The sequence below is a fragment of the Mytilus galloprovincialis genome, chromosome 11 (genome assembly GCF_965363235.1).
Source record: "Mytilus galloprovincialis chromosome 11, xbMytGall1.hap1.1, whole genome shotgun sequence".
Taxonomy (NCBI): Eukaryota; Metazoa; Mollusca; class Bivalvia; order Mytilida; family Mytilidae; genus Mytilus; species Mytilus galloprovincialis.
In genome coordinates, this window is record NC_134848.1 from 58,214,584 (window position 1) to 58,235,403 (window position 20,820).

The 20,820-nt window shown below is 32.9% G+C and overlaps 1 protein-coding gene across 2 annotated transcripts; it reads left to right on the top strand.

Annotated features, from left to right (window-relative positions):
• Positions 1-13,416: 13,416 nt before the first annotated feature.
• Positions 13,417-19,819, top strand: LOC143052466 (uncharacterized). 2 transcript variants are annotated; one of them, XM_076225514.1, is made up of 3 exons: positions 13,417-13,759; positions 15,042-15,155; positions 16,435-19,819. In XM_076225514.1, the coding sequence occupies exon 3, from the start codon at positions 16,442-16,444 to the stop codon at positions 18,533-18,535; it is 2,094 nt and encodes a 697-aa protein (XP_076081629.1). In that variant the 5' UTR covers positions 13,417-13,759; positions 15,042-15,155; positions 16,435-16,441; the 3' UTR covers positions 18,536-19,819. The 2 variants fall into 2 exon arrangements, with proteins under 2 accessions (XP_076081629.1, XP_076081630.1); XM_076225515.1 differs by lacking the exon at positions 13,417-13,759 and having other exon boundaries at positions 14,745-15,155.
• Positions 19,820-20,820: the final 1,001 nt, after the last annotated feature.

Sequence of the window (20,820 nt, forward strand, 5' to 3'; positions counted from 1 at the left end):
TTTTGTCATAAATCATGTATAATGTGTTTTTGTCACAAATCATGGCCAGTGTGTTTTTGTCATAAACCATGTACAATGTGATTTTGTCACAAATCATTGGCAGTGTGTATTTGTTAAAAATCATGTACAATGTGTTTTAGTCACAAATCATGGGCAGTGTGTTCTTTTCATAAATCATGGACAATGTGTTCGCCACAATTCATGGTCAGTGTGTTTTTGTCACAATTCATGGGCAACGTGCTTTTGTCACAAATCATGGGCAATGTGTTTTTGTCACAAATCATGGGCAGTGTGTTTTCGTCGCAATCATGGTCAAAGTGTTTTTGTCACAAATAATGGGCAATGTGTTTTTATTATAAATCATGGACAATGTGTTCTTGGTACAAAATATGGTCAGTGTGTTTTTGTCACAAATCATGGGCAATGTGTTTTTGTCACAAATCATGGGCAGTGCGTTTTTGTCACAAATCATGGGCAGTGTGTTTTGTCATAAAATATGGACAGTGTGTTCTTATTATTAATCATAGAAATTTTGTTCAGGTCTTAAATTATAAACAATGTGTTCCTGATTTAAATGAGACAATGTGTTATTGTCTTACAATATAAACAATATGTTCTTGTCACTAATCATTGACAGTGTGTTCTTGTCAGAAAACATGGACATTGTGTTATTGTCTTACAATATAAACAATGTGTTCGTGTCACTAATTATTGACAGTGTGTTCTTGTCAGAAAACATGGACATTGTATTTTGTCTTACAATATAAACAATGTGTTCTTGTCAGTAACCATTGACAGTGTGTTCTTATCAGAAAAAATGAACGGAAAGCTTAATACTAAAATTTTATGATAAAAGAGATGATTTCTCATTTCCTATCGTTAATTATCCCTTTTTAGATGGTGACGTTCCCTTGTCACCATCTTACGGTGTTTAAATATCTCAACTTGTACGATTCGCTCGTGTATGTAACAATGTTTTAGATTTTAACGAGAAAAAATTATGTATTACTGAAAAATTATATAACGCCAGGGTTTTCGATATCACAAACTAGTCAAAACATTTACTAAATTTTATCATAGGTATAAGGACAACATTCGTCAATATAGCTCAACATGCAGACTTCTTATACGTTCAGGTATTTCACATCACATATTTAATGGCAATATTCTTTATAAAGAACACACATGTCAGTATTCACCCCAGAAGCTAACAAAACTTTTAAATATACTTATTAAGAAGGGATATAGTTACGATACTGTTGTTAGGTCATTAAAGATTGCATATTTTGGCGTTAATATTGAAAAATTAAAATTAAAAACCAGTTGTTGGCATGACACGGGTTATGTTCTTCTCATATATGTTATGATGATATGATACTAAACCCCTAACGGGAAGGATTGTGCCTGATATTCATATGATGAAATTATGACACAATCTTTCATCAGTTTAATTGAAGTCTGGAGCTTCATGTCAGTTAACTGCTAGTAGTCTGTTGTTATTTATGTATTATTGTCATTTTGTTTATTTTCTTTGGTTACATGTTCTGACATCAGACTCGGACTTCTCTTGAACTGAATTGTAATGTGCGTATTGTTATGCGTTTACTTTTCTGCTTTGGCTAGAGGTATAGGGGAAGGGTTGAGATCTCATAAACATGTTTAACTCCGCCACAATTTTGCGCCTGTCCCAAGTCAGGAGCCTCTAACCTTTGTTAGTCGTGTATTATTTTTAATTTTAGTTTCTTGTGTACAATTTGGAGTTTAGTATGGCGTATATTATCACTAAACTAGTATATATATTTGTTTAGGGGCTAGCTGAAGGAGGCCTCCAGGTGCGGGAATTTCTCGCTGCATTGAAGACCTGTTAGTGACCTTCTACTGTTGTCTGCTCTATGGTTCAGTTGTTGTCTCTTTGACACAATCCCCATTTCCACTCTGAACTTCATTGTGTTATTGTCTTAAATTATAGACAATGTATTATATCATAAATCTTTGACAATGTGTTCTTGTTCTAAATCATCAACAGTGTATTTCTCATTGACCATTTCTCTTGTCATAAATAATGAACAATATGTTCTTGTCAAAAAGTCATGGACAATATGCTCTTGGAATAAATCATGGACAATATGATCTTAGAATAAATCATGAGCAAGATGCTGTAGGAATATACGATGGACGATAAGTTCTTGGAATAAATCATGGACAATATGTTCTTGGAATAAATCATGGACAATATGTTCTTGGAAAAAATCATGAACAATATGTTCTTTGAAAAAATCATGGTCAATAAGCTCTAGGAATAAATCATGGACAATATGCTCTTGGAATAAATCATAGACAATATGTTCTTAGAATACATCATGGCCAACATGGTCTTGAAAAAAATCATGGACAATATATTCTTGGAATAAATCATGGACAATATGGAATAAATCATGAACAGTATGTTCTTGGAATGAATCATGGCCAATATGCTATTGGAAAACATCATGACCAACATGCTCTAGAAATAAATAATGAACAATATGTTCTTGTCAAAAAGTCATGGACAATATGCTCTTGGAATAAATCATGGACAATATGTTCTTGGAAGAAATCATGAGGAAGATGCTCTAGGAATATACCATGGACGATAAGTTCTTGGAATAAATCATGGACAATTTTTCTTGGAATAAATCATGGACAAAATGTTCTTGGAATAAATCATGGACAATATGATCTTGGAATAAATCATGGACAATATTTTCTTGGAATAAATTATGTAAAATATGTTGTTGGAATAAATCATGGACAATAATTTTCAAAATAAATTCTGTGAGTAATCCATAAAATGATATGTTCAACCTAGTTTTAGTTTTTCCTTTATCCACGAATCTCAAGACCTAATGTTTGGACTGTTATATGAACCGGATTAATTTATCAAATATCAATTTAGCTGTGAATAGTTATCAGTGATTCACATTTATTTCTGAAATTTCATTTGCTTTTGTATATGAATAAATATAATTTCTATCCTTGAAAATTCTGATGCAGATAAAACTGCATGTTTTGTTTATCATTTCAGCTAATTGGACATTTATTTTAATGAGCTGTAAGTTTCTGAAGGTACAGTAGCTAATGTTTTTGTACTTGTTTAAGCTATGTGTATGCGTTCTATGAAATCAAATACAACACACATTACAAAATAGAAGTTTTACTCAATGGATGCTTTGTATATGGTTGAGCCATTTTCCGGTTTTTTAGGACTATATATATAAATTTTCAATAGAATCCTGTCTTTAATGTTTTCTTTTACAAATGTCGAAAATTAAAATAGATTTGTATCTGAAATTCATTTTAGTAAGCAATGATTCAGGAGTCTGGCAAGTTGAAAAGTGTTAAATGTACTGATTAAATTCGATTCCGTATAGTTAAAATCTTTTTGTTTATTAAGTTTCATGATTTTTCACATCAGGTTGGTAAGCATTGCCGCATCATCTGACCAAGTTGTTCAGTCGAATTCATATTTTGCATAGGCTTTGTGCCTTCTTTACGATGTTTGGTGTCTTACATTGGGTTAATTCGGTTGCGTTTGTTGCGACGAGAGCGTTTCCGGACGTAGATACAACAGTTAAGCAAGTCTATAGAGACCAGAATAACCACAGGGAGAATGAGAAATACAATACATCCCCATCCAATAAATTGTGCAGGTTTTGTTTTGTTAACTGCTGAGGTCTTCTTTCGAACCTCTTTTGTTACTGCTTTTTTGTCCACAGTCATTTCTGGTAATATATTCTGATAAAAATGTTGGAGGATTATTTCTGTTGCTTCTGAGTCTGTTAGATCCATTTCATCAAGAAAATTCCATTTTGTATTAACTAAGCTTTTTGGACATTCACATAATATTTTCTTTTTATTAACTCCTGAAATAACATAATAAGTATTAAATGTGTTATGATTGCAAATGAGACAAAATACCACCAAAGTGAACAGCTATAGGTAATCGTACGCTCTTCTAACATGATGCAACACATTACCGTCGGCTATAAAAAGCACAAAAACGACAAATGTAAAACATTTTAAACGAGAAAACTAAAGACCTTTATGAACATTCATCTCTGAGTACTACGTTTTATTTCCTAAATTATTCAGTAGATAAAATCTTAAATGATTCTAGCTGAAAAGTTAATAAAGATTAAAGATGAATAGTAAAAGATAGAGATGATACTCAGGAGACATACAAATATCAATCGACCAAAAAAAAAAAAAAAAAAAGAAAAAAAAAAAAGAACGCATATGGAAACAAGTTCACAAGAAACAGTACAGTATAGAGATTAAGCAACCTTTAACCTCACCAAAAACTGAATGTATTTTAACAGATACTCTGAAAGAGTTAGTACTATAGCAATGGTCTTATATAGAGTTGGCAACAAATGCACAATTCTGCCAACAACATCCTCTTGCCTGACGTCCTTGAGAATTGCAATCCGACCTTACATGGTATCTGTGATGAGTTTATTTGCACGTCTCATGTATTTTTTTTTGGACAAATGATTTTTATCCATTCGGTCTTGTTCAATATTTTACCCTGATACAACATCAATATTACTTGTAATAGTAACTGCGGAACCGTAGCTCTTATGGTGACTTGTGACCAAAGTATAGCAGGTCTATGGTCAGCGAATATATTTGTTTATATTTATTTAGTCATTAAAAATCACAGAACAATTTCTTTTTCCTTTGATTTGTTTTGGTGTAAATTCAGTACGGTCAATTAAAAAAAAGCATCAGCAATCTTATCATCTATTTTGACATTATCATATCCCCTTTCACTTTGAAATTAGTTAGATTGTTTATCAATTTGTTATGTCCACCTATGTTTCCTATCTGCCTCACATGCAATCAATCCTAAAATACATGTTGTGAGTGGCATCTAATTTGATGCAGAAAGAGAAAAGAGTGGGTTTCTTTGAAATGTATTTCAAGGTCAAGAATGCCATGCAGCAATATTACGCCATATCCCATCTATAATAGTTATTTTCCAAACGTTCCAATAGGGGACAAAGTCGAACGTTCATTTTTGTCGGTTTAATGTACTATTTTGAATTTACCTTGGAGTTCTGATTTTTTTATATACTTTATGCTTTAACTAGCTACGTCAACTTACTGTCCGTTGTTGATAAAGGGACATCTGTGTTTGTATGTGTGGAATGCTTAGTCGTTACAGTTGAAATTGAATATGGAAGATTTTCAGAAGATGTTCTGAACGATTCCGTCGTGACTACTGCTGGAGATGTGTCAGTAGTTCTCATTTCTGTGGAGGTTGTAGTAAGTGATTCTTCTATAGCCGGTGATGTTGCGGTAGTTATTTTAGAAATTATAGAGGTCGCTGTGTCTGTAGTTCTCATATCAATATTTGTTGTTGTAAGCGATGATGCTATCGCCAGTGACGTTGTGGTAGTTATTTGAGAAATTGTAGTAGTCACTGTGGGAGTTGTCCGATCTGTGAAAAAGGAATAATTTATGGACATCTATTTATACAAGATATCTACAAAGAGTTGACATTCAAACATTTTTTTTAAGACAGATGACTATTAAAAATGTAATCAAATTTAGTAAAGATAATTAGTGAGGTCGAAAATCCTAGCATTTCAAAATTTCAACGTTAATTTCTACTCACGAGTATATTAATAATTATTCATGTGAACATAGAGGCTGGTGTGTTATTGCATTACATAACATGATTAAAGAACCATTCCTAGTTGCTTTATCCAACTGCATTTTTACGATTTCGATGTCAAAAAATTTCAAAGCCAGTTTGGAACAAAATTTAATGCATACATACACATAATAAAAGTTTTTGGATTTTTTTATATACAATTGTATTTAAGTAATTGTTTACGTTATTGTTGTTTCATTTTTCTTTGATACATCTACAATACCATCGTTGAGTATTGTTAGTATGGTTTTGTTGCTTAACTTAGATATAGTCATTATTTCCTTTCATTATTGCGATTTCGACATTACAGTCCAAAATATGAGAATTACTATTGCGAGTACGGGAAAATCTGAATACAAATATATGTGTCAGATTTGAGAATGCAAATTCTTATTTTTGGGATACCCATTCAATCGAATTTTATTGCAATAGTATAACCATCTGAATAATTTCCGTATTTCGGTTTAAACTTACTCTACAATCGGCAATCCTCGGGTGACTCCGCTACTCTCCTTCTATCCGTTAGATGAGGTACGGAATCGACCGAGTTGTGACGAATGACTTAATCTACAATCGGCAATCCTCGGGTGACTCCGCTACTCTCCTTCTGTCCGTTAGATGAGGTACGGAATCAACCGAGTTGTGACGAATGACTTACTCTACAATCGGCAATCCTCGGGTGACTCCGCTACTCTCCTTCTATCCGATAGATGAGGTACGGAATCGGCCGAGTTGTGAAGAATGACTTACTCTGGTGTAGATTAACAAATAATTACCTATTTTATAAACTGTAGCCCGGTTGGAATAACGTCCACATATTTCTGATAATTTTCCTGGACATTTACTAGTACATTCATCCTCTGCTCTTTTATAGCTCGAACTTGGTGTCGTTTTTCGACAATAACAACGGTCTGACTGAAATAGAATAGCACAGCTTACGATTTCCATATATATCTAAATAATGGTATGCCATTCAAAATTTAATTTTAAACTAAATAAGTTGCCTTTGTGTAGACCTCCGAAGTTTGTCAAGAATTTTTACTTCAGCTGCCTACATAATTTCGAGATTTTTTTTCAAACCTTGGTTGTCACTTCTCATACAAAGTCTTTAAGTTTCTAGTGTCGAGGCAATAACAGAATTGTTGGAATAAATAAATAAAAAGCAACAGTGGTATAGTACTTTTCAATAGTCATAAATCAGCTTAACTGAAAACAAATCCGGGTCACAAACTTAAACCGAGGGAAACAGATCAACTATAAGAGGGAATCACCAGAACAACACAGACACTGCACAGCTTCAAAACCAAACGCCAACATACATACAAACGGACTTTTTGACAACAACTGCTATCGTATCTAATTGGTACAGGACATTTTAAGAAAAAATGGTGGGATGAATCTGGTTTTTCTGCGACTGTATCTAACATTAATTTGTAGGATCCTTTACAAAAGATAATTCAGCTGATCTGTAACAATTCCATCTTCATGCCTCATATATTATGTATTGTGTAATGACTCTAGATTAAAACTGACGAGGAAAGGTAACACCCGGCCACCGAAAGCCTTATTATTGTAGAGCATAGGTGGTCGAGTGGTCTAATTTCAATGTTGTGTCGTTGTTCTCCTCTTATATTTAATGCGTTTCCCTCAGTTTTAGGTTATTACCCGATTTTGTTTTTTGTCTATCGATTTACGAGTTTTGAACAGCGGTATACTACTGTTGCCTTAATCTAGCGCGTCAGGCACAGTGCCGCGATTTGGTGCCACGATATCTCAGTAGCATGAGTTCGAATACCGGCAAAAAGAACAACAAAAGAATTTCCTAACGCAGATATAACATTGTTATTTAGACTAATTATATACTAGAACGTACAATATACGGGTCCTTGACTGCATTAAAGTTCCTATGCCGTATTTCGGCCTGGATTTTTAGAACTTTTTTTTCATTTGATAGAAATGCTAATTTTAAGGTGCAGTTTCTCTGCTTTCAAAACCTTTCTGTGGGAATCAGTCCTGGTTTTCTTACTACAGCCGGGAATTACATGTAGATAAATTCTTTAGGTCAAAGATTGACTTCAGAAGTGTCAATCCCTTGTGACGAAGTTAAGATGTGATTATGACCCGTGCCTTTAGCAAATTGCACATACACCGTTTGATGGTCCGTCTGACAGATTTTAACGTATAGATTAGGTAACCCTAATAGGAACTATTAATATCGAATTCGACCCAGAACGTTCTTACGAAGTATCGCAGCTATATAGCGTTTTGTAAAGATTCGAAGTTAAGTAATCACAAATCAATCAATCAATTATTACTAGGGCGTTGGCTCGTTATGAAAAGCAATACAAAACACAATACAGAAATTATATGTACGGTTGAAATTAAAAGATGGACCAGTTAGTACAAGTCTAAATACAAATTTTGGATATCTTTCATCACTCAAATTTTACAACGGAGCTGCGTTTCTATGCATTCAAAATGAAACTGACACACAGCTACGATGAATAGCATGCAATGACTGGTTTAAGTTAAACTACATCATTTCATTGTTCAAATTCGATGTCGAATTGTCTGGCGTGTAGAATTGTTACCCGGATACTTACGCTAAATTTGTTTACCTGGACCAATTAATGAGGTCTATATTGGTAATAGTTATTCGATTGAGATCAGTTGTAATGTAGCCAAGGGATTTAAAATATCTAGCTTACATTACTACGATAGAAGTGCATACTTAAATCTCCCTTCAATTAGTTTTTATTAGATTGTAAACTTCAAATCTCTTATAATCCGATAGGGTTTTTCCACTCCCGCAAGGTTAAGACGATGTCTAATGATTTAAGCCTGATAAAGATAAAAAATAATCGTTATGCAAAAGGTTGGTGTTTGGTATTCCTGTTCCAGATGATACCAGTCGAACCTCCTCCTGTAGTGAGTGCTTTGGTTCGGCAAATAACTTCACATTGTGTTGATGTAACACATTGAAATCCCACAGAAAAACCTGGTTTTGATCATATGGGTCTTCCATGGATAGTGTTTCATATAAATTGTTTTTCATATGATTGTTGTGTTTTAGCATTTGATTTTTGCCATTTCATAAGGGACTTTCCGTTTTGAATTTTCCTCGAAGTTCATTTTTTTTGTGATTTTACTTTAAAGAACATATTTGCATTTGTTAAGCTCTCAAACTTGTGTAATAGTGAATAAATAACTTACAACTGTACCCGAATATTTATTTTCTATATTATCAGTTTTACAGTGATTTTCACACCAAAGGTTAGTATTAGCATTATCCTGAATACTTGTAGACCAATAGCTGGTGTAGAATTTAAAACATTTAAAATACAATCCACAATCTGTAAATAAAAAAAAAAAAAACTTTTAGAACTTATTTACAAAACGTTTTATCATTTTCATTTCCTGTGTTTCATGGAGAAAAACGCATTCATACGTTTTTCATAAATATTTTCGTAATTAATGTATAAGAACAAAATGATATTAACTGATTCGTGTCATTGTTAAAACCAGGTTCAACCCACCATTTGTTCTTAAAATGTCCTGTACCAAGTCCGGAACATGGTCATTGTTATATTATAGTTCGTTTCTGTGTGTGTTCCATTTTAGTGTTTCTGCTTTGTTGATCATTGTTGATCTTGTATTGCTGATCATTTATGCTGTTAAGTTTTTTCTATTCTTTTTAATGTTTGCTCAAAACACAAAACGGGATAAAAACAATACTCATTTAAGGAAGTATTCTTCTGAAGTTTCAGTCTCGTTGAAATCTCGTGCTGGAATTATTTCCAAAACATGTGATATAAGTGGAAAATATCAATGAATTTTAAAAATATTATACTAATCAAACATAACTCTGAAAAAAGTTTAATTGTGGAACTATAATTTTTTTCACAATAAAAACCCAAACATAGGTCAAAATTGGTGAAAAATTGGAAAATCATCAAAATTGGGTATGTTCAAGGGGCCGTAGCAAAAAAGAATTGCACCACCATATGATTTTTTCTTCACCAATTATGTTTTTACAGTCTTATAAACCCAAAAATCAGGTTAAGAAAAAAGTTTCATTCTTGAAATATTTGGCTCCTCACAGGTATACATCCTTAAAGAAAAGCACGCATATAAAGAGTCACAGTCTACTTAACTATATTGACAACATTTGACTTGTTAGTAGATCTTAATTTGCTGCTGATTTTTGTGATTCAAAGTGTATCTTGATCTATTAACAATTTGAATCACGACAAAACGAAAAAAAAAAAAAAAAAAAATGAAAATCGTCTTTTAAGGGCAATTACTCTAAAAAGGAATCGCCTGACCATTTCCTTCCATATTGTTTTCTTTGTAGACTTTGTTATGCTGATCAATTTTACCTAGCTAAATTTCTATCCGTCTAATATAGTTTTAATAGATAAGGCAGATGAGCAAACCAATTTGTGAAGATCTTCGTCAAAGGGCAATAACTCTGATAAGGAGTCGATTGACGATTTCGACCATGTTGACTCATATGAAGAAGTTGTCTTCATTATCCTCTAAAAGTTTCTTTGTATCTATTATAGTTTTCAAGATAGTAGCTACTAGGCAAAAATAAAAACAAATTGGTAAAATGTGTCATTTAAAGGCAATAAATCTTATATAAAAAGTCATCTGACAGTTTTGAAATGTATGAACAATTGGTAGAGCTCAACATTCTCAACATGTTTGATCCTGTCAGATTTTCTGTCTTTAAAATGGTTTTCAAAATAATAGACAAAACTTGCATTTTTACCACCTATGTTTTATTTGTAGGTCATGTTGGGCATCTTGGTTGACAGGCGAGGTCATCAGACATTTATTTTCAACTAGGTACCCTAACGATGATTGTAGCCAAGTGTGATTAACTATGACACAGGGCAACAACTCATTCTTGGGTCAATTGACCATTTCGATCATGTTTTACTAATTTGTAGATCTTACTAGCTGAACATTGCTGTATACAGTCTATCTCTATCTAGAATAATATGTATCAAAACCTTCAAAATTTCCTTTAAATTACTAATTCAGAGGCAGAAACCTGTCATGAAAATCATTCAGCATTAAAGATGTTATGGTTTATTCTATTATTGAGAACACTTCGATGGGATACACTCCATAGTCTATCGGTATACATAATTGAAACAAGAGAAAGGCGAAAGATATCAAAGGAACATAAAAGACTAAAGACAGAGCAAAACGAATCCTGTCAGAAACGGGGGTGGTCTCAAATGATCCGGTAGGGTAATCAGATCCTGCTCTACATTTGGCTTTTTATTTCATATATTTAAATAAAAAAAAGCTATATATGTAGCACAAAAATGTAATCAGAAAGTCCCAAAAGATATATATTTTTATATAGTCTGTTTGGTTTGTTTGTCAACAATCTAAATCAAGGATACTGACGTGTTCCCTAACATCATTCCTTCTGAATGACAGACCAAATGACTCTAATTGTCTGATTTTTAAAATGGGAACATAGGTTTTACACATGGACGAAAAAATGCACATATTGGAAGTAGAAGTCTGAACTTAATACATAAAAGTTTGATTCTCTTTGGTTAGTTTTTGTTTCTTAAAAAAAAACACATTTTAAAAAACTACTTGTTTTTAAAATGAACAATTATCAAACCTGAATCATTTAGATATAAGGTAACAAACACAAAAACATACAGTTTTGAACTATCATTTAAAAATTAAAAATCAATACATTTGTTAAAGTAATCTTTCACAAAATATTGTCAAACTGTCTGTTTCAGAACATATAAAAACAGGGGTAATATAACTAAAATCTGTTCTTACCTGCACTATTCATGTTCAAGACAAACAAAATAAATACCATGACAACGAACATGTTATCCATTCTAAAATTACGTAAATGTGTTCAGTTTAAAACACCTGCTCGTTTTGTCATTATGAAAAATAATTTGTCTGAAAAGAAAACTCGTATTTGTATACTAAAAATCCTTATGACCGCTGTTACGGCCAGAAATCGCCTTTAAATTGTAGCCAACAAAAGACACAAATCAATAGTAAAATTTAACAATATTTATTATACAAAAGTTTACAAGAAGTATTACACAAATATTACTGTTAACTTAACTGTCAAAATATGAGTCCAATCTTTTATCTTTATCTGTATCCGGATATCTTTCGGAATCCAATCTGAATATTACGTTCACTACTACGGTCACAATCCAGTATGATGTTGTTTGTAAAATAAAAGTGTCAATCCAAATGCTATGAATATTAATGTCTATCGATGTCTAAGTCCAAGTGTAAGTCCAAGAGTGAGTGATTAACTTTAGTGTCTGTATATATATATATATAATTGTCAAGGAAAATTCTAGAACAATCTATACTGGAACATCCTAGAAAGTTACAATGGAAGTTTGTTCTAGTAAAATGTAGAAGTTTATATAACGCATCTTTTATTAGGATCATTCTGGAAAGTTCCAATCATTCTGTAATTGTTCCAGTGATTTCTAAACTGCACAGTTCTAAGATTATTCTGTAAACAACTATCAGGCCATACAACACAAATTAGGTCAACATGAATAAATACAATAATTACAATATCATAACACCTCCCTCCTTAAAAGAAGTTTTAGTGTAACAAAAACTTATCATGAATAATATGAACAAAAATACATAGTATATACAAAGTGTTTTAATAAGCTCTAGATAAAGCATCTGCTATTACATTATCCTTACCCTTGATATGTTTTACAATTACATCATATTCCTGTAACAATAAACTCCACCTAGTCAACCTCTGATTCTTGTTTCTCATTTTATGTATGAAGGTGAGAGGATTATGATCAGTACAAACAAGAATAGGATATACAGTAGGATTCAAATATACATCAAAATGTCGAAGTGCTGACAACATTGCAAAACACTCTTTTTCGATAGTTGAATAATTTTTCTGATGTTTATCTAATTTCTTTGAAAAATATGATATAGGTTTCTCAACATTATCATCTGTCTCTTGATATAAAACAGCTCCAATTCCTACATCGCTTGCATCAACGGCAAGTTTAAATTGTTTTTCAAAGTCTGGAGTAATCAGAACTGGACTATTAATTAAAAGTGATTTGCTATTTTCAAAAGCGTTTTGACAATTTTCACTCCAGATAAATTTAGAATCTTTTCGTAAAAGATGAGTCAGTGGTTGAACCACAGTAGCAAAATTTGAACAAAATTTTCTGTAAAATCCAATCATGCCTAAATATCTCATAAGTTGTTTTCTATTTGTAGGAGGAGGAAATTTGGAAATAGCTTCCACTTTAGCCATAATAGGTTTCACTTGACCTTGGCCAACTGTATGCCCTAAATAATCAACAGTGGCCTGACAAAATTCACTTTTACCAAGATTAACAGTCAAAGGAGAAGGTATGATAAGCTATCTAATTGGCCCCCTATTTTAGTGAAAAATTAAAGACAATTGTTTTTCTGAAATATATGTTTTTTAACTTCCATAAATATCGAACTAATAAAAACACCATTGAAGTTCGAATATTTTTAACTTTTAACAATCGAAACGAGACGTTTTTCTTTGCCTAGTAACGCAAAAACAACAAAATGGTCGGTACCTAACAGTAATATCGAATAAATTAAATAGGAGCGGACGCTCGCCCCAAAAAGATATTTTTAGATATTGCCAAAAATGTAATGTTGTGTCACCTTACAAAAGGACTTTTTGGGGCGAGCGTCCGCTCATATTGAAATTTAAAAAAAACTGTCGGAATTTTGACCGAAAAACTTACTTTTTACCGGTTGACGGAATGAACTCGTTTTATTTCCCGAATTTACGTACATGTTTCCAAGCTCATTTTCATACACGTAGATTAAGTTAAAAGACTTATGTTGACTTTTCCAGTGATATAAATACATGGAAATCAACAACGAATTTTATTTAATGAACAATTAATAGTTCATTTTGAAATGCCGGATTGTAAGACTTATTTTGTGACTCTGTTTCTGTCGGAAGGAACTGACACGATAGATTACATTGGCAACCCAGAGAGCCGTAAAACAAAGGTATGTACTTCAATATTTTTTATATAAATTGAAAAATGATTTGATTAGAAACCTGTTATAAAACATTTTGTAAACAGAGCAATAAATCGCCGATAAACTTGAGATGATGTGATAACAGGGAAGCGGCAGACGATCATGAGCAATGCCAATGGCAAAAATATTTCCGTAGAAAATACTATGCGGTAAAATACACGTATTTTTTGTTTCAACTTCGATATTTGTAAAAACTAATCAACCCAGCAAGATTTATTTAGTTTGTCAACTGAATTAGACGGGGAAATATTCATCACTGATTTTGACAAAACATTTAAGTACATTAAAATTACAATGTACAATTGATCAGCCGCCGTGGCTCAATGGTACACATCGCTGCTCTGCAACCTAGACGGTCATAGATCGAATCTCAGACCCATTTTTTTAATTTTTTTTTTTTAAATATATAAATAATATCACCTGAATGTAATAATCGGTTCTTTAAGGAAATAACACACATAACAAACACTTATAAGGCACAAAGATGTTCACTAGACCTATATCATGCGGGAATTGTAGAAATGAATATTACTGTTATTTCCTTTCATGATGATTTTATTGAAAGTGACTTCTCAGCTTAAATGATTAAAAAACCGACAAGCAAACAATTAAAGGCTATGCTTCCCTGTCACGCCAACTCTGTGTATTTTTAAAAAATATTTCTGCTTTGTATCCATCCATCTGCTGAGTTACGCCATTTTCGAATGATTTTTAAAGTCAATTCTTATGTGTCCTTGTCGGTGTTGTTGCAAGGGGGTTACTTCCTATATTTTTAGTGGTATGAGTGTGCCGCAAAACAGGGTAACTTTTTCATGCCCTGTTTGTTAGAACAGTCTCCCTTTTTCATGTCCTGCTAGTTAGAACAGGGTCGTCCTTTCATGCCTTGCTGGTGAGAACAAGGTCTTTTTTAAACAAAGTATTTGCCTAGAACAGGATCGCGTATATAACTGTTTAAGATACAGTATAGAGCCCAGGTCTAGAACTGCATCTATTTTATACGGTCTAGAACAGGGTATACATTTTTGGAGCGTGTATAGAACAGGGTATGTTTTTTCAATATTTTTGTTTAGAACAGGATATATGTGTTTCAATATTTTCTGGTTAGAACAGGATATGATTTGGCAAGTGCTGTCGGCACAGTTATGCCATAAAGGATAGTCAGTAACCAAACCCCACACCCCAACCATGCCAACCACAGCGAAAATCTATGATACATTTTTAATCAACATAACTTTTTTTCTTTTTTTAGATTCGAGATACGTTGTACGTCGCAGCAATACCCATGGCTTGGTTTATTCACGCATGGATTGTCCTAGACATTAAAAGATGGCGGTGGTAGTGAAAACATGTATTAAACTTAAATGTAAGTTGCAAAATTATTCAGTGTTATTGATTATACTTGAAAGGGGCATTATGTACCATATATGTAATAAAATAAATACATGTACGAAAAGCAAATACATATTATCGAGTCCATGCATCGTAAACTGTTTGTTAAAGACTTTTAATACGACCGCAACATTTTTTAGTTATATTGCTATCATGTCGTTGTCCGAGACACATTTGGTTTCCAAACAATAATTTAAGTTTATGTGAATGAATCGCCTTTAAATTTTAGCAGATGGTTCAATACTACAAAAGAAAGGTATGGATTAAGTTTGGGGGTAATACATTTAGGAAGTCGCAGTTTTCAGACAAAAGCTTGTGTTAAAGTGTATGGATCGCATTGAAATTGTAATACAAGATATCATACCTTAAAGGAGTAGGCTGGGATTTACTTAAGGATAATTTCTCCAAAGGGGGGAGGTAAACAAAAAGGGGGTTCAATTTTTTTTCGATTATACAATTGTTTGTGTTTTATGTGTAATTTTGTCTGTTTTTTTTTTTTTTTTTTTTTTTTTTTTTTTATCAGAGTGAGCATTGGGACAAGTTGCGCTAGAGGCTGTATCTAATTCGGAATATTCTCATTGCACAAAAACTTTACAAATAGATATAGGAAGATGTGGTGTAAGTGCCAATGAGACAGCTCTCCATTCAAATAATAATTTATAAAAGTAAACCATTATAGGTCAATGTGTGCCCTTCAACACGGAGCCTTGGCTCACACCAAACAATAAGCTATAAAGGGCCCCAAATTACTAGTGTAAACCCATTCAAACGGGAAAACCAACGGTCTCATCTATATAACAAACATGTTACTATATCCTTTACGCACCTGCCCTAGGTGACTTAATTCTGCATTTTGATAACTGCTTAACAATCTTGTTCGTGAGCACTATCCTCGAGAAGGATACTATAATAATCCTTTTTGATTTTTATTTATGCATGTTGTGATTAAAAGTGCTAGAATATAAATAAACGCTATTTTATAAAGAATGTAATGCTGCTTCTGGTGCATGGTCAAGAAACACTAAACATTACGGGTTATATGACTACATATATTATTAACTCATGTATATTTCACGTTATGGCTTTTTTTTGTTTGTATTATCTATATTGTATTTTTTTAATATGAATATCACTGTACTGATTATGCCCATTATGGGTCCTCTATAGGAAATAAAATTGATCTTATCTTACGTGCTGATATTTTTTTTTTTTTTTTTTACATTAATCAATAATATTTGTTTACATTTTTCCAGGTGACTGATGGCTAAAGAGTTCAAGTGTGTGGTTTGTGGTAGATGTCATCTAAAATCCAGACGTAAGATAACAACTAAAGCACTGAAACAGTTTGTAAGAAAAAGAATTGAGCGAAACCTTGAAGAAAATGATGTGATATGTGAGAAGTGTAGATCAATATACAGGAAAACACTAAAAAAAGTAAACAATGAACAGAAAGTTTCAAACTGTCTTTCCGAGTGTATTACAGATGACAGTGACTCTGAGTTTGTTATAAATACAGAAGAAGCCGTATCCACGAAAATATTAAGTCCAAAACAAATTGAACTGAATATTTCTTCCACTCACACATCACATAGATTCTGCATTGTATGCAAGAAGGAAGGTACCAGTAGAAATAAGTTATGCAAAGTTCCTTTACAGGCAAGAACCCAAGCCTTTATAAAAAATGCCGTTTTTATAGATGGAAATACACGCTGTTGCAAACATCATTTATCTGAACAACTTTTCGACGACACATCACTTCAAGCATTAACTGCAAAGTACACTACAACATATATGAATCGTTCTGATATAACTTCACTATTAGAAAATGTGAGAAAAACCTTGGCAACCTCTCATATCCTGAATTTTGACAATCCATTATCATTATCTGATGGTGACTATTACAATCTAACTGGATTATCAAAGCAGCAATTCAATGAACTCTCCTCATATATTGTATCAGCACGTCAAACCAATGTTAGGTCTGTACGCACATGTATAGCTGTCTTGTTAACAAAACTAAGGACAGGACTTCCAAATCATATACTTGGAACAATATTTTCGTTAACCAAAAGCCAAGTGCAAAGATGTATTCATAGTGCCAGAGTTTCCCTTATGCAGGATTTTGTACCACATTTCATTGGGTTTCAGCATATAAGCCACGAAGATTTTGTTCGGAACCACACCACTCCAATAGCAAAAACTCTGTTTGCCAATGATTCTGAAGATGCTGCAATTATTGTCATGGACGGTACTTATATCTACCTCCAGAAAAGCGCTGATTATGAATTTCAGAGGTTATCATACAGCCTGCATAAAAACAGACCGCTAGTTAAACCAATGGTCATAGTAGGAACAGATGGATATATCCTGTCAGTACTGGGTCCCTATTTTGCAAACGGAAAAAATAATGACGCGGCAATAACAAAGCACATGATTTCTGTCAATGCCGAAGGCATGAATGAGTGGCTAGAGACTAGCGATGTTTGTGTGGTCGACAGGGGATTTAGAGACGTGGTAGACTTCTTAAGAGAACAAGGGTATAACGTAGAAATGCCCGTTTACCTGAAGAAGGGATCAAAACAGCACCCGGTAGAAGAAGCCAACGCCAGCAGACTAGTAACCAAAGTGAGATGGGTCGTTGAAAGTGTGAATGCACGAGTTAAACAATGGAGATTCTTCGACAAGGTAGTTTCTAACCATTTCATTCCAATCATTGGTGATTTATTACGGATTGTATGCGCTGTTTGCAACAAGTTTCGGCCACCACTTGCTGGTACACACCCTGAGGATAAAAGTATTGCCGAAGCAATGCTTGAAAAATGCAAAAAGGGAAATGCAATCCAAAAGATGGTGACGGAAGAAGGGTTATTGACCAAACGTACCATTTACAAATTAGTTGATGCATCAAATGTTTTAGATGAACTAGCTGATTTTCCAGTTCTGAGTATGGATAAACTACGAGAAATAACCATGGGGGTATATCAGCTTAAACAGGCCCCTAACTATGTCAGAGAACACGAGGGTGAAGACGGAAAATTTGAACTGTATGTGTGCAAAATCAAAGCAAACCTGCTCAAAATTAAAATACAATCTAGGCATAGTAACAAACTTTCCCATACTGTCTTCACAAGTTACAGTGACGAAGGAGATATAGAAGGATGGTATTGTACATGCAAATCGGGAGCACGAGTAGTTGGTTGTTGTGCACATGTTGCAAGTGTGTTATGGTATCTGGGGTATCAAAGACTTGAACAGCAGTCTGGATCAAGGAGAGACTTTAAAACATCTGTTTTAGATGCATCTCACATACGGAGTTCTGATGAAAGTGACTGTGATTCTTTGCCAGAGGAGTGAAATAACTAATACAAACTGTGTGTATGTGACAGCTACTCTTCACTTATATTTTAGGGCATAACTTTAATTAAAATTCTGTTTTTCAAGAAAATGTTTAAATAAGTCATGTATTCACATATTTTATGAGCATTTACAAATAGCTAATGTCTTACTCTCATTATTTACCAAATCATGCTGATTTAGTCATTATATTGTGGTTAAATTACTTTTCTATAATGAAATGGTCATAACCTATTCATGTTAGTAAATTTTATCGTCAATGCAAATGTTAGTATTAAAACAATATTTTCATATAATTTTCGGTGAACTTAAAATTGGAATATCGAAATCTCAGACGATAAGGAGTACACAGGCTATTAAACAAATTGCTATTCATATACATTTAACTTACATGAGATTGTTGTATTTTGTATAAGAAAAGACTTTTCAATTAAAATGTAGTAACATAAAAAAGTAGAATGCTGTTATCATGGTTATGTAATAGTCACGTATTAAATATATTTTGTGTTTCCATGATACCCACTGAATTTATAAGTCTAACATAAGTCGAAAACCTTACCTGTTTGGAGCAATGGAAAATTATTTTTGTTGATTTTAAAGTTTAGAATATAAGATGGTACAAACTAGAATAATAATACTCTTGAAAAGAATCTTAATATGTTTGTTAAAACACTTTCCCTTCTGACTTGCTGTTGTTGCTAAGGAAATACTAATAAATATATACATGATGTTGATAACTAGAACTACCAAAAGCAAACGCAAGCCGTTACTCAAGATTTTAATATTGCCTAATAAAGTCCTCAGTGGTTTCCAGAGATCATGGCCATTACTAGATTGAAGCTATTACTGTAACGCAACGCATACTAAATATGCACCTCGATAATTTTAAGCATTTGACACCACCTAAAGTATTTTAAATATTTCATAACCATTTCAAAGAGATAGTTCACCAATAAAGGATATTTTATGGTATTCAGTAAAATCTGTTGCTAGGCAATAAACTGTTCTTGTGAGAAAAATTGCTCTATGAAAAGATCTTCTAATGAACTTTTATGCAGTTATATGTAAAAAGAGTGACTAAAAAGACCTGTAACATACTAGTATCTTATAAATTGTTAACCGTTGCTATGCACCATTTCTGTTGCTACGTTGTTGTCAAGCATTTATACAATAGAGCTACAATTAAACTGACATTTTCATTTCTTACCAATTGTTATTCTTGAACATGCATTCTGTTTTCGCATTTATTTGTACTAGTACAATAAAATGACTACTTCATTTGCAGTTAGCTTTAATTTAATATTTTATGCTGTTGCTAAGCAACATTTGTGTTGCTAGGCTCAATATAAACCTAGTAAAAAAAGATATGGATTACTCACACATTGTATTATAATGAAACACCTTTATATGAACACAAACAATGCTAGATGCATTCTTAAAAGGACAAAAATCACCTTTAATTAACCGTTGCTAGGGAATATTTCTGTTGTTAGGTCGTTACTAAGCATCCTATAAACTCAAATTGAAGTGACTATTTATTTGTAACTTCAAATTATTCTCAAACCAACCATCTTATCTGGAAATATGGTTATTTGTACAGATACAGCAATTCATATCTGCTTATTTTATTATATAATTAAAACGGTTACTAGGCAACCTTCTTTTTACCGGAACATAAAAAAAAAAATTTTTTTCTAAGTTTCTATACTAAGGCTAGCAATGGTACGAATAAAGGCTTCTTTGGGGAGGGGGCCAAAAACGTCCCTTATCATACCTTCTCCTTTGATTGTGACAATCTATCAAAAGTATCATACAAATGTGTTAAATGCTGTGCCCAGCTATCACTACATACAATTAGATCATCAATATAAGCATAACAACAGTTTAAATCTTTTATAACATTATTGATCATTCTTTGAAATGTAGCTGGTGCACTTTTCATGCCAAACGGCATTACAGTATATTGAAATAAGCCATCTGGTGTAACAAAAGCTGATATTTCACGAGCTCTCTGTGTCAGTGGAACTTGCCAATAACCTTTCAACAAATCAAATTTACTCACAAATTTTGCTTGACCAATGTTGTCAATACAATCGTCTATCCTTGGAATCGGATAGGAATCAGATTTTGAGACTGAATTTACTTTTCTGAAATCAGTCACGAAACGAAAGGTTTTATCTGGTTTTGGCACAAGAAGACAAGGAGAGCTCCATTCACTGTTACTCGGCTCAATAATATCATTGTCAAGCATATATTTAGTTTCTTTTCTCATAGCTTCAAGTTTG

Coding starts and splice junctions, on each gene's coding strand:
- LOC143052466 (XM_076225514.1), top strand. CDS start 16,442: ATGGCTAAAGAGTTCAAGTGTGTGGTTTGTGGTAGATGTCATCTAAAA.